This window comes from Salmo trutta, chromosome 12, assembly GCF_901001165.1.
Source record: "Salmo trutta chromosome 12, fSalTru1.1, whole genome shotgun sequence".
NCBI classification, from domain to species: Eukaryota; Metazoa; Chordata; class Actinopteri; order Salmoniformes; family Salmonidae; genus Salmo; species Salmo trutta.
The window spans coordinates 13038974-13057286 of record NC_042968.1 but is presented as its reverse complement, the minus strand read 5'-3'; the positions used below and the strand labels follow the sequence as shown (position 1 = coordinate 13057286).

General features: G+C 45.9%; 1 protein-coding gene and 1 non-coding gene across 2 annotated transcripts in view; one reads left to right on the top strand and one right to left on the bottom strand.

Annotated features, from left to right (window-relative positions):
* Positions 1-18313, top strand: part of LOC115202941 (neural-cadherin-like) — a 202342-nt gene that overhangs the window by 169043 nt on the left and 14986 nt on the right. The window contains 8 exon segments of the mRNA XM_029767138.1: positions 3610-3737; positions 6312-6439; positions 6857-6980; positions 8747-8927; positions 9891-10057; positions 15513-15777; positions 16374-16554; positions 17270-17514. Of these exon segments, the coding sequence (XP_029622998.1) occupies positions 3610-3737; positions 6312-6439; positions 6857-6980; positions 8747-8927; positions 9891-10057; positions 15513-15777; positions 16374-16554; positions 17270-17514 (1419 nt within the window).
* On the bottom strand, positions 12539-12611 carry trnaa-ugc (transfer RNA alanine (anticodon UGC)). Its single transcript has one exon. It is a non-coding gene; the product is annotated as a tRNA-Ala (tRNA).

Genomic DNA, 18313 nt, shown 5'->3' with positions numbered 1-18313 from the left:
ACTCCACCCATGCAAAACATACGGATTAGAAGGTCCTTGGTAGATTGTATTTTCAACCAGCAACTATCAGGAAATAATATAATTTTTTTCATGCTTTTGCACTGTTAGTTTCATCAGCTGTTGCACAATATGATACAAAACACAGGAGAAACATAATTTTGACTGCACCGGGCCTTTAAGTGATAGAGCACCGAGCCAGTATGGCAAGTAGCCTGCGTTTAAAGCCGGGCTGTTCAAATTCAGGTCCTGGAGGGCCGAAACACTTTTTGTTTATACCTGGTAGTTAATTGCGCTCACCTGGTGTTCCAGGTCTGAATGAGTCCCTTATTAGAAGGAGAGGATGAAAACCAGAAGTGTTTCTGCCCTCCAGAACTGACATTGAACAGCCCGGGTTTAGAGAGAATGGCATCCTATTCCCTTTATAGCGCACTACTTGACCACAAAGTAGTGCACTATAAATTGAATAGGGAACCATTTGGGATGCTGCCAGTGTCTGTTACTGCCCAGCTTGGGCCCGTATGAGATTACTGGACAGGTCTGAGGTGATTTGTTCTGGGCCGGACAGGGAACTGGATGTTTCTCTACCAGGAAGGAAGATGTCTTTGGTTCTGCTTGTTAACTTTTCCATGGTTCATAATCTTTGTCCCGGTCTGATGTGGGTCAGATAGCTATGTGCTTCACACTGAAAGCATTATATTGAGTTATGGATGTGTATAGTGTAGGTTTGCAGGGCATATGGTATCTTTTAGAGTGCCCATTGGTCTGTCCTCACCTCTAAATGTAATCTGTGTTATATTCCTCTCTAAATCCCGCCAGAGATCTAGACCCCGTCTGTGTTGTCTGCTGACTTTGACTGCTGGAACAGTGAGATCATAGTTAAATGAGTCGCATTATTGTCAACTCCCCCTTCTCAAGGGTACGAGCCATGGGGCTGAGCTTGTCCAATCAATAGACAAATTAACCGGACAAATTACATTTGGGTGATTACGTACTCCTGCAGAATGGGAAACAGGCTCTCAGGGCTCGGCTGGGGATCCTGTTTACACCTCGTTGCCAAGAGTTGCATCCAGCTCCGAGGATAGAGCAGAAAGAATTTCATCACTCACTTTGTCTCGTTCTGACCTGATGGCAGCCTATTTATCATGATTTTATATGTGTAATTCAGCTTTTCTTAATAAATGCAACTAAAAAGCCAGATGTTTCAAAAAATGTAATGGTATGGAAATAAAGTCAATGAATGTAATGTTTATTTGCTTGCAGCATGTAAGCCAATTTATAACAGTCAAGGTTATTGCATTTTTTTTACACGTAATAAATTGAATCATAATACCCGGCTGAATGTAAACATCTCAGGCATTTTGCATTGGACTATTTTTACATATTTTGTTTTATGCAGTACTACTGTTGATGGTCTCAGAAGGAACTGAGAAACAGGCTGACTAAGAATGAGGTGAATCCCCCCCCCCAAACACGCACACACACACATGTAGACACAGCATCTGGCAGATGAAAGCGAGCAGAGAGATACACTGAGTGTGAAACGCACATTACGGTCAATTTGCAGAAACCTGTTTCACAGTCTTTTAGCGCCGCGCCCGTTTCAAATATCGCTTTTAAGTTTGGGTCCTGTTTCCTGGGGGTATGGGGGTGTTTGCTGACAGTCAATTTATATTTAAGGCACCACAGTCACAGACTCTCTTTCTCTGTTGCTGGGCTGCTGATTTCTATATACTGAGTGATTTGTAATGCTGTTTATGCAGTCCATATTCTCCCGGCCTCAAACATATTCCCTTCAGGCCTTCAGAAAAGAGGCAATTTTTCATATTGAAGTGGGAGTGCCATGCTATGGGGGCTGAGACCCCCTGGCTTCCCCCTCACCAAGACGCTCGACAGGGAAGGTTCATCTGCAGGGATGTCGAGGAGGAGACCATGATGAATAAGGGATGAGGAGGGGAGATTAGCCGTGACCGTGCTGAGTCCACCAACCGGAGTTTAAGAGCAAAAGCTTGTAGTAACCTGAGTACACCCGGGCGTACTCTCCCTGTCCAAGATCATTTGATACGGCACAACATAAAGCCCATTTGGCCTGTCTGCCCACCCTTCAGCCTCCCTGCCTGACCAACACAGCACAGCCCAGCCGGTCCATGCCTGTGGAAGTTCTCCTCCCAGGCACTCAACATCCCTCTCCTCTCCTTCCCTCTCTCTTTTCATCTCAACCAAGCCTCCACCGTTCACACCTGTCACCCCGCAGTCTGTTCCCTTTTCTCCTGAAATGTCACGTCAGTCCCAACAAGGAGGGTCGGGACCCTTGTCAGATTGAGATACCCTGTGGGACAGTGTCAGTCTCTTGCTTGATGGTGGTGGCCACTGTGGGCCTTTCACATGAAAAGGGCTTTTCACTCAGGCTTAGGCTGGGCTCTGTACATCAGTGACTTACTTCTAGCTCAAAGTAATCTCTGCCTGAGCACAGGTTGCCTACTGGGAATCCACTGTGAGAACACTGCAGAGAGACAGGTGGGAGAGGGGGAAAGAGAAAAGGTTGGGGTTATAAAAGAGAAAGACACGACAAGCCAGATAGAGTGACTGTCATGGAGAGAGGCAGGGTGGAAGAGAATGGGATGACGAAAGCCAGATAACGATAAAGACCTATAGAAGAGGGAGAACAACCCTCTCTGTTGAAAACGGAACATTTGCGAGCCTAGACAATAGAGCGACGTGGAGTTTCTATTTACAGCGTTGTTCTCTCCTGAACTCTTAAACTGTGGATGTCATGTTGATTTATGGAGAAACAGTGGTTGGTTGACATGTTGTTTACCCATAATCCTTTGCAAACAGTATAAAGCATACAACGAGTCTTAACTGGTTCATTAATTTTTAATTTCCCATTTGACTAAGTCAGAAAATAGAATCACTTTTTAATGTTTATTGTCTTATGGTGGGGGGGGGACATAATTGCATAGCGCCCGGCACTGTTGTAATCCTTATTGTGGAGTGAGCATGATGACGTCGGACTGTTAGTTATATTTAACTGGTTTACTATTAGCTTTGCACCTTTTACTGTTGTTGTTTTTCAGGTTCTAATACTGGCCCAGGTTATTAGATGTCATTTTAAGTACGTCATCGTTCTGAACAGACTGCTGAAAGCACTGAGGTGGTGCCTGTTTTTACTTTAGCCTAGGGTTGGGTGAACACACCACTCTTACAGAATTTCGACCATTTATTTTTTTATTTTTTTATTTCACCTTTATTTAACCAGGTAGGCTAGTTGAGAACAAGTTCTCATTTACAACTGCGACCTGGCCAAGATAAAGCAAAGATAAAGCAAAGCAGTGTGACACAGAAAACAACACAGAGTTAAGTTGACTGTAGGTCAGTTGACTTTGATTAGTTGACTGTGCTTCGCTGTGGTTGCTTGTTCTTGGTTTGTTGCAGTGATCAGATGAAATGGGTGCAGAAGTGACGGCCTCAGGATGAAGTGGTCTTTGTGTGGTTGTATCTGATCTTCCCTGGCATTAAGAGTATGTGATGGGGGTTTTTGGATGGTCATCCCTGGGGATGTAACCACCATGTGTGACCTCATGTCGGTGTCCTCTCTCTCTCTCCCCTCAGAGCTGATCGATGGCACTCCCACACTCAAGATAAATCATGGCTCGGGCACACTGGTCTTGCAGTTGCCAGGCAACGTGAACGTGGCGGACAGACGGTGGCACCGTCTGGATGTGAGGAGCAACAGTAAGGTGGGTGTCTGAAGTCTGAGCTGCTGCCAAGCTTACCCCTCCCCCCCACACACACACACACACAGAGACACACACACACACATCTCCCCCCAACACTACCCATATGCTGTTCATTCTTATAGAAGTTTAATGCAAACAGGTGGTGTCTCTGCTTGACGAGTCCTGTTTTCATGACATCGTCTGGAGAAGTAGGAGGGTTTGAGTGGTTTGGATCCAGGGGAGATCGAACGGCCGCCGTGGCTGTATGACAGCGCTAACAACAACTTTGTTCATCTACCAGGTCTGAAAAACAACCTCAGGGTTATTCGGGAAATGGTCAATGTATTATATAAACAGTGTCATACAAACACTGTAATAGTATTTGTATGCCATTCACAAACTCAAAATGAATGCACCTGAAGGTCTGCTATGAAATAACTTGTTGAATATGCTTGTTGAAAACAATGAACTGGTTTTGAGTAGAGGTTGAATAGGACCTTTTAGAAGCAAATTAGTTACATTTGTATGGTTAGTTAGTTCTTGCTGTAGAATATAGTACAGATAGATATAATACAGATATTAAAAGGAATTATTGGCAGTAATGGAGCTCATATTAGACTGGTGGGCCAGCCAGTATCTGATGTCTTGATATTCCTGATGTCTTGATATTCCTGATGTCCTGATATTTTGGATGTGCTGATATTCCTGATGTCCTGATATTCTGGATGTCCTGATATTCCTGATAGTCTGGATGTCCTTATATTCCTGATGTGCTGATGTGTTGATATTCCTGATGTCCTGATATTCCTGATGTCCTGATATTATTTGATGTCCCAATATTCCTTAATGTCCTGATGTCATTATATTCCTGATGTGCTGATATTCGTGATGTCCTGATATTCCTGATGTCCTGATATTATCTGATGTCCTGATATTCCTGATAGTCCTGATGTGTTGATATTCCTGATGTCCTGATATGTCTGATGTCCTGATATTATTTGATGTCCTGATATTCCTGATGTCCTGATGTCATTATATTCCTGATGTCCTGATATTCCTGATGTCCTGATATTATTTGATGTCCTGATATTCCTTAATGTCCTGATGTCATTATATTCCTGATGTGCTGATATTCCTGATGTCCTGATATTCCTGATAGTCCTGATGTGTTGATATTCCTGATGTCCTGATATTCCTGATGTCCTGATATTATTTGATGTCCTGATATTCCTGATGTCATTATATTCCTGATGTCCTGATATTCCTGATGTCCTGATATTATCTGATGTCCTGATATTCCTGATAATCCTGATGTGTTGATATTCCTGGTGTCCTGATATTCCTGATGTCCGGATATTATCTGATGCCCTTATATTCCTAATGCCCTTATATTTCTGATGTCCTGATATTCTTGTTGACCTGATATTAGCCGATGTCCTGATGCCCTTATATTCCTGATGTGCTGATATTCCTGATGTGCTGATATTCCTGATGTGCTGATATGATCTGATGTCCTGATATGATCTGATGTCCTGATATTTTCTGATGTCCTGATATTATCTGATGTCCTGATATTCCTGATGTCCTGATGTCATTATATTCCTGATGTCCTGATATTCCTGATGTCCTGATATTATCTGATGCCCTGATATTCCTGATAATCCTGATGTGTTGATATTCCTGGTGTCCTGATATTCCTGATGTCCTGATATTGCTGATGCCTGGATATTATCTGATGCCCTTATATTCCTGATGCCCTTATATTCCTGATGTGCTGATATTCCTGATGTGCTGATATTCCTGATGTGCTGATATTCCTGATGTCCTGATATGATCTGATGTCCTGATATTATCTGATGTCCTGATATTCCTGATGTCCTGATGTGTTGATATTCCTGGTGTCCTGATATTCTTGATGTCCGGATATTATCTGATGCCCTTATATTCCTGATGTGCTGATATTCCTGATGTGCTGATATTCCTGATGTCCTGATATTCCTGATGTCCTAATATTATCTGATGTCCTGATATTCCTGATGTCCTGATATTCCTGATGTCCTGATGTCCTGATATTATTTGATGTCCTGATATTCCTGATGTCCTGATGGGTTGATATTCCTGGTGTCCTGATATTCCTGATGCCCTGATATTATCTGATGCCCTTATATTCCTGATGAGCTGATATTCCTGATGTTCTTATATTCCTGATGTCTTGATATTCCTGATGTGCTGATATTCCTGATGTCCTGATGTGCTGATATTCCTGATGTCTTGATGTTCTTAAATTCCTGGTGTCCTGATATTCCTGATGTCCTGATATTGCTGATGTCTTGATGTCCTTATATTCCTGGTGTCCTGATATTCCTGATGTCCTGATATTGCTGATGTCTTGATGTCCTTATATTCCTGATGTCCTGATATTCCTGATGTCCTGATATTCCTGATGTGCTGATATTCTTGATGTCCTGATATTAGCTGATGTCCTGATATTAGCTGATGTCTTGATATTCCTGATGTCCTGATAATCTGGATGTCCTTATATTCCTGATGTCCTGATATATCCGATGTGCTGATATTCCTCATGTGCTCCTGTAGGAGGTACGCTTCACACTGGACCGCTGTGCTGGGGCCACCGTCATGGAAATGGAGGGAGTGGGCAGCTGGCTGACCACAGAGGACCACTCATCCTGCGAGGTCACTGGGGTCACGCCCAACCTGGACAGGTAGCCTACTCACGCCTCTCTCTCTCGCTCTCTCTTGCTCTCTCTCTCTATTTGTGTCTGTCTGTTGCTCTCACACTCTTTCTTTCTTTCTCTCTTTCTCTCTCCCTCTAGCTCTCTGTCTTTCTCGCTCTCTTTCTTTATTTCTCTCTCTCATTCTCTCTCCCTCTGCCTATCTGTCTCTCTCTCTCTCCCTCTCTCTCGCTCTCTCTCTCACGCTCTCTCTCTCTCTCTTTCTCTGTCTTTGTCTCTTTCCTCCTTTATACAGAATACACACCTTTCACATAGTCAAACTCAGAACACCAGATTGGTGGGGGACAAGGCTATGTATTACGGGTTGAAAAAAGTACTGCAGTAGAAAATAGGAATGGATAGGTGTATGAAAAGATGTACTGACAGTGTTGTTATTTTATTCCTCAGGCACCTGAATGGGACCCAGGTGTTACAGTTGGGTGGAGTCAATGAGAACCTGCCCTATGTCTACCCGCAGTTACAACACAAACACTTTACTGGCTGCATCCGGAACCTCATTGTCGACAGCAAGGTAATGCTCGCTACAATGAATTGCTTCCCAATAGCCTTGGGAAGCAATTTAGTCCTTAGACAACACATAACATCTCCATTGTAAAGAGTTACACTTGTACTGCAGGCAGCATGGTGTTGTTAAACTGCATACAGCATCTCGCATAAATGCTTTCAAACACTTTCACACCTTTCCCACGGACATTGTCACAGCAACACTTCTGTAGAAAAGGTATGCTCCGAGATCGCATTCAGCGCATATCCACTAGACACAGTCTGAACTGGTAGATACGTCACTATGGCAACAGTAGTCACGGGGAGGACAGCGGTCCTCCTGCCCATGTGACTCCATGACACTGTGTGACACTGGGAACTAAAGGTATTTGTCACTGAAACACTCTCCTGCACGCCTGCTGGCTACAAAACATAGGGCTGAGGTTCGATACAATATTCATAGATCTCTGATTGTAGAGTGGAAAGACTGGGGGCGCGGGTGGAACATGGGAGAGAGGGGGGGAGACAGGAGGAAAGGAGGAGGATGTCTGTGCCATTGAACTTGTTCAAGCGTGAGGCAGGGGTGAATGTTTGGGCAAGAGAAGGGAAGGCGCGGATTTTTAGACTCTGTCGCCGCTTCCCTCTCTATTTGTCTGTATCTCTCCTGCTCTCTGGGACAGATGAACCATACTATGGGTCTGCAGCCATGCACTAATGGGTTTCATTTAAAAAAAATGAAATGATCAGTAAAATGAATGTGAAGAAAAACCAATCTAGATGAAAACAGCCTTTTCTTTATGAAAGCGACTTGTGAAAACATTGATGCTTTCACTGAAAGGGACTTACATTGATGCAAGCATACCATTTTTCATACAAGTGGCCCGACGGGGAATCGAACCCAAGATCCTTCCGTTGCAAGCGCTATGCACGCAGGACCACACATACGCAAATGATTAGCAAGTCTAGTCTTCTACATCTCTCCAACTCTGTTCCACTCTCTCTATCCATCTCTATATTTCTGAGTGAGGCAGAGACGGGGTGCTCACGACTGGGAAAGTCTGCTAATTATGTTCGGTGGAAAAAATGCGATCGTGATTGGCGTCTCACGCACATCAACGAACACACACCTGCGCACATACTCCCGTACACACAGCGATGTATGTTGGATCTTTGAGTGTGCGTAGTATCTCTCTGTAAATGAGTATTGACCTCCGTCTTGACAAGGATCAGAATTGGAGTGCCCAGCTCTATGGTGAGGTCAGAACCAATTTGTACTGTTTTGCAGATTGGCTCAACGGCTACCGTGGTTTACGAGCAGTCAGCTCCGCTGAATGGTGGGAACTCATAAACGGGGAGATTGGACATATTAATGTCCTTTATTGTGAGCAGGATTTAAGATTTCAAGGTGTTCCTGTCCTTTCACAGCATTGCCCTCCGCCAGCTCCTTTGTGTGCCTGTGGATTGGTTTGATCCTACGAAAACCCAGTCATTTACATTCCAAGAAATTGCATGAAAGGCGAAAGTATAAAGTTTCCGTTTTTTGGGAAACGAACAATTGTTATTTAGTTCTCTTGTTCCCTCTCTCTATCCATCTCCTTCTCTCACTTGTATCTATCCCTGTGCCTCCCTTTTAACCTGTCTACTGCTTTCTCCCATTTCTACCTTACACCGTACTATGTAAATATCTCCCTTTGGCATACATATCCTACTCCCCCTCTCCCCCTCCATCTCTGTCCTCTCTCCCCCTCTCCCCCCTCCATCTCTGTCCTCGCTCCATCTCTCCCCCCTACACAGTTCTATGACTTGGGCACTCCAGCGGACTTTGTGGGCAGCTCCCCAGGCTGTCTGACTACGGATGGGAGCTGTGTCAACGGGGGCATCCCCTCCTGTGGCCCTAGGGGGCGCTGCCATGGAGAGTGGGGCTCCTTCAGCTGCCAGTGCATACCGGGTTACACTGGGAATCAGTGTGAGCAGGGTACGTACCTCAATGCCAGCACCGAGACCAACATGTGTGTGTTGAGTGCTTGTTTGGAGGTCATGCGTGAGGGCATTGATGAATTTGATTTTGTTCGATTAGATGAAATGAATGTTCGTGAGATCAAATGGGTTAATGAGTGCCTGGGTGCAGTCAGATAGCTATCATGGGGAAGGTGTGTGTGCGTCTGTGTTTCAACTTTCGTTAGTCGTGTGTACAGGACACACATGATCTAACGAATTGCTTACTTGCAGGTTCCTTCTCGAGAATAAACAACAATAAGAAATAATGATGAAAGATAAGAATACGAACATAAAGTAAATGGCTCAGTAGAATAGAATACACATTTTAGCATAAGTATAATACAGGAAGGCACAATTTATAGACCAATATTTACACGTTTTGGGGAAGGGATGACTTGTGTTTAAATTGTCCAGTATACGTCTGGTAGCAGCAGATGTGTGTGTGTGTGTGTGTGTGTGTGTGTGTGTGTGTGTGTGTGTGTGTGTGTGTGTGTGTGTGTGTGTGTGTGTGTGTGTGTGTGTGTGTGTGTGTGTGTGTGTGTGTGTGTGTGTGAGTGTATTTGTGCTAAGATGTGGAAAATCAGAGCAGGTGGTCAGTTCAGTTCAAGTGTTCAGCAGTCTGATGGCTTGTAGATAGAAGCTGTCTTTTGTCTGTTGGTGTGTGTGTGTGTGTGTCTGTGTGGTGTGGGAGGACTAATTGACTGGTGGAGTCAAATGGAAGATGAAAGAAATGCTTGGGAACATGTTTGATCTAAGATCAAGGCGTGTGAGGGTATCATTAGGCTAACAGTATTGTGAATGGACGTAGTAGAGTAAGTGTATCTCTTGAATTCACTCTGGATGAATTTCAGTTCAGACTCCTACAGTATACAGTGTGTCCAGTGTTTATGGTGAGATGTCTAGCTGACACATTGTCTTGTCCTCTGTGTTTTGTTGGCAGAAGTTCCAGAGTATTCCTTTGATGGGCGGAGTTATGTTCATTACCAGTTGGCGTCTCCTCTGCCCGCCCGGCGGACCCAGGTACAGGTTCTGGTCCGGACCCGCAAGCACGGTAGTGCCATCCTCAGCCTACTGTCCAAGGAACAGACTGAATACCTGCAGATAGAGGTGAGACTGAGCTTTCTGTGTCTCCCTCTCTTTCTTTCCCTCGCTCTTTCTCTCCTCTCTCTCTCTCGCTTTCTCTCTCTCCCTCTTTCTCTCTTTCTCAATTCAATTCAATTCAATTCGCTTTATTGGCATGACGTAACAATGTACATATTGCCAAAGCTTACTTTGGATATTTACAATATAAAAATAAATAAAAATGAGAATCAAAAATTGTCAACGGGACAACAGTAACAACAATAACCAACGGTCAATATAACCATACATTCAACAATAACAATAATCATACAGTTGAGGACATGTGCAGGTTTATTGGTCTGTCAGACACTGTCCCTCAACTTATGGCAGGCAGCAATGTAGTGCGCTGCCAACCCACAGCTCTCTGCGTCCTCCCCCAACAGGATGGGTAGCCTATCCTCATCAGAGAGGTCTTTAAAACCTTGAATAAGGATTTCAAATTTGGGGAAATGACACTCTCTAATTGTTTTATATTTTTGACATTTTGTCAGGAAATGCAGCTCCGTCTCAGGTTCTGCTGTTGTGCAGTGGTTGCACAGCCTTTCTTCTACAGGGAGCCAGGTTTTCCTGTGTCTACCCTTCTCAATGGCAAGGCTGTGCTCACTGAGCCTGTACTTTGTCAAGGTTTTTCTAAGGTTTTGATCAGTAACCATGGTCAAATATTTAGCCATTTCTCTCTCTCTCTGTTTCTGTCTCTCTCCCTCTCTCTCTGTCTCTCTCCCCCTATCTCTCTCTCTCGTTCTTGTTCTCTTTCTCTCTCTCTCCCTCCCTCTCTCTCTCTCCTCTCTCTCTCCCCCTCTCTTTCTCTCTCTCTGTTTCTCTCTCTCTCCCTCTTTCTCTCTCTCTCTCCCTCTCTCTCTCTCTCTCCTCTCTCTCTCTCTCTCGCTCTCTCTCTCTCCCTCTCTTTCTCTTTCTCTCTTTCTCTCTCTGTTTCTGTCTCTCTCCCGCTCTCTCTCTCTGTCTCTTCCCCCCCTCTCTCTCTCTCTCTCTCTCTCTCTCATTCTTGTTCTCTTTCTCTCTCTCTCTCTCTTTCTCTCTCTGTTTCTGTCTCTCTCCCTCTCTCTCTCTGTCTCTCTCCCCCCTCTCTCTCTCTCTCTCTCATTCTTGTTCTCTTTCTCTCTCTCCCTCCCTCCCTCTCTCTCTCTCTCCTTCTCTTCTCTCTCTCCTTCTCCCCTCTCTATTTTTATATCTTCTCTTGACTCACATTTTGTCTTCATATCTCTGTTTCTCCCGACTATGGGAGCTCATAATATGCTTTCATGGGCCCATAAAAATGTTCTCACCAACCCCCCCCCCCCCCCCCCCCCCCCCCCCCCCCCCCCCCCCCCCCCCCCCCCCCCCCCCCCAACTGTGTGATTGAGGTTAATCATAACATTAGTGTCATCCGTTATGTATACTGCTGTTTTTACAACATTTTCTCTCATCCCCATAACCTTCTCCATCATCCACATATCTTTACTACAATGCCAGAACGTGGGGAGTGGATTCATCACAGGAACATAAATGTCAGCCGTTCTCCGTGTGCAGCCAGTGTAAATTGCATCAATTCTGCAGACATCCTCCGATATTAACCCACAACAGAAGTGCAACGCTACAGTGCGGTGTTTGATTTTATTCAGTCCACATTAGCATGTGTTTCTCTTGGCTGAATGTACGCTCAGCGCGCGGAGGCTTTCAGAAGGAGCTTGAGATGCGCCCCCACACTCCATGGACTCCTTGTTTTAGGAGGAATACCTACCTCCCAGTGGCATGTTTAGATTGCTGATTGCAGCTTTTTGTTTTTCTCTCCGCTCTCCTCTCCAAATCGTCACTGATTAATTATCTGCACGCCATCAGACTGGCGTGAGGAGAGCACGGAGATGTGCTGCTCGCTCTCCGGAGTGGCAGGTTAGAGATTTCATTAGCGCGGCTCACAGTGTGACTCATGTGGTTGAAGCCTCACAGCGGTAGCCCACTTCCTATTTCATTCCCTCTGTCTTTTTTCTTGTCCTCTGTCCTGATGGAGCAGATGCCTCCTGGGGTTTCTCGGGAGAGAGGTGTCTCTGATCTGTAAGGGTACCCACTGGGCACACACTGGTGGAATCAAAATTGTTTCCGCGTCATTTCAATTCAATGACATTGAACTAATGTGGAATAGACATTGAATTGACTGTCTGTGGCCAGTCGGTAGGCTAGCATTAATTTTCACTTCTAGCCCTGGTGAAGACCAGCCAGACAATAGGGATGATAAATGCCATTTTAACATTGTTAACACCAGTAAAACAAAAAGGGAGGAGACGCATTGAGCCTCCTGTCAATTAATACTTCTTGTCTGGTAGCCTGAATATAGACTCAGGAGCATATTGTGCCTGTCAGATGTCCTCTCCTCTCTCCCTATATTTTTTCACATTTTAGTCATTTAGCAGACACTCTTATCCAGAGCGACTTACAGTAGTGAATGCATACATTTCATTTCATGCATGTACTGGCCCCCCGTGGGAATCGAACCCACAACCCTGGCGTTGCAAACACCACGCTCTACCAACTGAGCCACGGGGGAGCCATAATCTATGCCTTGATGCCTTAGATTATGAGAGATGCACTGGATCCCACGTGTGTCCAAGCTCAGAAATGTTTCTGATTGTCTGATAGCCGTTTTCTCTCTCTCTGCCAACACACTGTGTGTGAATGGGTAGGTAGCACGGATCAATGTACTGTCTGATGAGACAGCTACTTCATTCAGCCGGCTGGGGGTTATGTAGAACACTTTTGAAAGTAATAAAGAGGCCGCTGATCTGGAAGGACGTAGAGATAATATACTGTACACAGAGATAATATACTGTACACGCGGATAAGACAGAGGTCGCATAAGCATTCACAGACTTGTTAAAATACCTCAACCTTATTCCCACCCAGTTATAAACCCTGGCTTCATCTTCACACTTTCATTTCACCTGAACCCTGGCCATAAGGGTTATTGGATGTAGATTTTGACTCCATCTAAATGTATTCTTACTACTGCAGATTGGGGACAGAGCAGCACTCGCTGGGTGCAGTAGAGGGAAATGGCAGCAACCCGAACCCCAGTCGCCACCTGAGAGAGAGAGAGAGAGAGCAGGAAACGGAGCACATTCCCATTCAGCTTTAATTGGGGGGGGGGGGGGGGGGGGGCGCATTAGGTGCCTCGGCAGCACTCGCTTAGTCTGGTAAAAGATCCATCCCACTGATGTCTAAAGATAATTAATAGTTCATTAGGAAACCTTGAAGTAAGCAATCTCTCACCAGGAAAACAACCTTGGAGCCATCTTAGTGGAGCTCACTGCTTTTTCTCATGCATCTGAGCCAGCCGATGGGATGGTGTATCAGGAGGTAAGCACTTCACAGTTGTAGCCTTTTAGCTTGGGGGGGGTAGAGGTCCAGGTATACGTGAGAAACTCTTCCCCCATCTGCTCTCTTTCTGCTCGTCTCATACCACTGTTTACGTCGACATCAGCGGTGGAATGAAATTGAGTGTTTGCAAATTATGCTCAGTGGGAGCCTCGCAGGACGTTTTTAAATCGAAATGAAGGCTGCTTCTTACTATATCAATGGCCCGTAGACTAACACACGCCTCGCTTTGGATCTGCGTGCCTGGCTGCAAATAAACTGTTCGTCTTAAATGAATATTGCTCTCTGAAAGTCAAGTGGTTATCATTCGTGCCAGGCTGAAATGGAATCCGTTTTCTTTTCAAGATTTGAGGAAAGAGAAAAGCATGTTGCATAAAAAAAAATAAAACTGTCAGGCTTGCTGGATTGGGGCTGAGATCAATGGAGCTTGTTGTTGTTGTTGTTGTGAAAGAGTGGAGAGAGATAGAGAACGAGGGAGATAAGTACAAAGATAAGGATAGGCCAAAGAGGTAGAGGTAGAGAGAGATGGAGAGAGAGATGGAGAGAGAGATGGAGAGAGAGATGGAGAGAGAGATGGAGAGAGAGATGGAGAGAGAGATGGAGAGAGAGATGGAGAGAGAGAGAGAGAGAGGTAGAGATAGAGGTAGAGAGAGAGAGAGAGGTAGAGAGACAGAGAGAGATGGAGAGAGAGAGAGAGAGACAGAGAGAGAGGTAGAGATAGAGAGAGCGGAAGAGAGACAGAGAGATGTAGAGATAGAGGTAGAGAGACAGAGAGAGAGATGTAGAGAGAGAGGTAGAGATAGAGAGGTAGAGAGACAGAGAGAGAGAGAGAGAGAGAGAGAGGTAGGTAGTGGTGTGGGGAGAGAGAGGTAGAGAGATGTAGAGAGAGGTAGAGAGAGAGAGATGTAGAGAGAGACAGAGACCGAGATAGATGTGTAGATGCTAGAGAAAGGAAGTTCTTTGAAAATGTGAGCAGCCCAGAAAGTGAGTGTATGTCATAGAGCCCAGATGACCCACCCTCTAGAGGAAAAGTTAAAAAGAGAGTTGCTGAATAAATGGAGGCATATTGAATTCCCCAGGCCCTGATGTTTTCAATTACGGAGGCGGTATGTTTAATTCAGTTAGTGTGTGGCAGGGTCTTATCAGATCCAGCCCTCGGTGATTATACTGTTTCCTCATGGTCCCAGAGTCACAGAATCATCCTCCTCCTGCCATTTTCCTTTCCCTAATATCTCCGTCCTTAGTCTGCTTTCACATTGATGTCCTCTGCCTGTGTATCAGAAGTGCTATGTTGGTTTATTGAGTGGATTGTCCAACTGCTATTGGCTTTGTTTACTGCATGTATACTGCATCTTAACTCTCTGGGTCGTGAATAGTTTTTTTTTTTTTTGGGGGGGGGGGGGGACTTAAGAGGGGTCTCTGGAATCTTCAATGATAAAAAAAGTATTAACTCTTGTGATTCTATACCAGCAGTAGTCTGACGTCAATAACCCCTATACCCTCTCCTCTCCCCCACTCCTTCAGATCTACCAGGACCTACTGTCTGTCTTCTATAACTGTCTCCTCTCCTTCAGATCTACCAGGACCTACTGTCTGTCTTCTATAACTGTGTCCTCTCCTCCAGATCTACCAGGGTCTACTGGCTGTCTTCTATAACTGTCTCCTCTCCTCCAGATCTACCAGGGCCTACTGGCTGTCTTCTATAACTGTCTCCTCTCCTCCAGATCTACCAGGGCCTACTGGCTGTCTTCTATAACTGTCTCCTCTCCTCCAGATCTACCAGGACCTACTGGCTGTCTTCTATAACTGTCTCCTCTCCTCCAGATCTACCAGGACCTACTGTCTGTCTTCTATAACTGTCTACTCTCCTCCAGATCTACCAGGACCTACTGGCTGTCTTCTATAACTGTCTCCTCTCCTCCAGATCTACCAGGACCTACTGTCTGTCTTCTATAACTGTCTACTCTCCTCCAGATCTACCAGGGCCTACTGTCTGTCTTCTATAACTGTCTCCTCTCCTCCAGCTCTACCAGGGCCTACTGGCTGTCTTCTATAACTGTCTCCTCTCCTTCAGATATACCAGGGCCTACTGGCTGTCTTCTATAACCTGGGAGATGGAGACTACAACCTGACACTGCCCTCCTATCGCCTTGACAATGGCGAGTGGCACGAGGTCTACCTGGATCGCCTCGACAACGAGCTGACCCTGCGTGTGGACGGGGGCGGGGGCAGACGGGAGACCAGTGCGGCTCCAAGCCGGAGCCGAGAGATCATCACCGACCCTGCAGTGGTAATGCTGGGAAACGCCTTCCCCTCAGGCTCCAACAAGAGCTTCCAGGGTGAGAAGACTGCAGGGAATGGGGCATGATGGGAAAGGCTGGACGTGCGAGGCAGACAGTTAGTGACAGTTGGAGAACATAGCTTTCTAATAAAGTGCAGCCAGAATTATGGGCTTTATCAATTCATAATCCTCTTTTTAGTGAGATTACAAAGTATTGAATTGCCGATTATAAATGATTCATATGACTGGGGAATGAATAATTCACACAGATGCATCTTTAGAGTTAGGGGATGATGGCTGCCCTAGGGGAGGTTAGTATGAGATAGATAAAGTGTGAGGTGGCTATGAGAGTATGCAGTGCAGTGCTCTGCAGTGCTGTGGAAATGGCATGTGACATGCAGGGAGAGAGACAGTAGAATGTGCAAATACAAGGGTGGTCAGGCAGCTTTGCCTCAGGCAGAAACAGACAGTGTGCGTGTTTATTAAATGGACTTTAAAAGCCCTGAAAGACTAGTCCCTGAAAGACTAGTGTTGTAAGCGTGTCAGAGCATGGCAAAGAAAGTAAGTGGTGTGTGTTTGTGTGGCAGAGCGTGTCCTTGTGTGCGTGTGTGTGTGTGTGCTTGATTATCATACTGTCCTCTCCTCTCTCTCAAGGTTGCATGCGGGACCTGCGGCTGAACGGTCGATACGTGCCTCTGGATGGCCAGTCCAGAGACGGGGTCTCCGTGGTCAGTTCCCAGGGGCTCTCCGTGGGCTGCTCCTCTGACTCCTGCAAGAGGAACCAATGTAGCCCCCCCTTCACCTGCGTTGACCTCTGGAGAGTCCACGAGTGCAGGTACGCACAATCGGACACAATTATCAAATCTCTCTCTATGTCATACAAACACACTGAGGCCCTCTCTGTCTCCTTCAAGGACTACAGCGTCAGAAGCCAGTGCCTCATCCTCTCGCAGCCTTCAATCTTAGACAAACTTCCCGTCATCCCCCATCAGTCAAACCAGGCCCTTTGATACACCTCAGTCCTGCAGGGCTGGCTGTAGACATGCCTGAGTCAAATGTTGCCAGGCAGTGCGTGGGCAGCTATTCAACCCAGGCCCCCTGGTCTAGCTCCTCTCTCTGATCCTGGTAATGGTGGTGATTTAAGAGGCTGTAGAAAGTCACAGGGACATAATGTTTTTCAACAGCCTGCAGGCTGCTCATCCTCACTGCTGCTCATCAGCCTGGTTTAATGCTCTGTGTGAGTCCTACTGGTTTCACATCATACGTGTGTATGCCGATGTGTGTCTCTGTGTCTGTGCGTGTCTGAATCGCAGAGCGACCACACCGTAACCTTTGGGTGGAAAATGGAAAATAGTCTAAATCATGAGTAGCTATTTCATTGAGATGCATTTATTTGGATCAATACACTGTGTTATCCGCTATCCTCTGAATACAGCAGAGGACCAAAATAGAATCAGGAAATCAGAAAGGAGAGATCTAACCCCTGTTTTATCGCTCTCTTTTAACCAAATGTTCTAATGTCTCCTCTTGCTCCTCCATCTTTTTCTTAGGTGTCCCCCTGGCCACATGGTGAAGCTGAACGGTACGGGGAGGTTCTGCATCTACACCCTGTGTGCAAGGCGGCCGTGCCACCGGGGAACCTGCGTGGCACAGTCGCCCTCCAAGTTCACGTGCCACTGCCCCGAGGGCTACCGGGGGCGCCACTGCGAAGTGGCGCTGGCCATCTACCAAGACGATGTGGGCCTGAGCTTCAGCTCCCTGTTCGCCATTTGCATCTGCTTCATGGCTCTGATAGGTAGCTATACCAACTACTGCCTGCTCTGTCTCTGATAGGTAGTTATACCAACTACTGCCTGCTCTGGCTCTGATAGGTAGCTATACCAACTACTGCCTGCTCTGTCTCTGATAGGTAGTTATACCAACTACTGCCTGCTCTGGCTCTGATAGGTATCTATACCAACTACTGCCTGCTCTGTCTCTGATAGGTAGTTATACCAACTACTGCCTGCTCTGTCTCTGATAGGTAGTTATACCAACTACTGCCTGCTCTGTCTCTGATAGGTAGTTATACCAACTACTGCCTGCTCTGGCTCTGATAGGTAGCTATACCAACTACTGCCTGCTCTGTCTCTGATAGGTAGTTATACCAACTACTGCCTGCTCTGGCTCTGATAGGTAGCTATACCAACTACTGCCTGCTCTGTCTCTGATAGGTAGTTATACCAACTACTGCCTGCTCTGTCTCTGATAGGTAGCTATACCAACTACTGCCTGCTCTGTCTCTGATAGGTAGCTATACCAACTACTGCCTGCTCTGTCTCTGATAGGTAGCTATACCAACTACTGCCTGCTCTGTCTCTGATAGGTAGCTATACCAACTACTGCCTGCTCTGTCTCTGATAGGTAGCTATACCAACTACTGCCTGCTCTGTCTCTGATAGGTAGCTATACCAACTACTGCCTGCTCTGGCTCTGATAGGTAGTTATACCAACTACTGCCTGCTCTGGCTCTGATAGGTAGCTATACCAACTACTGCCTGCTCTGTCTCTGATAGGTAGCGATACCAACTACTGCCTGCTCTGTCTCTGATAGG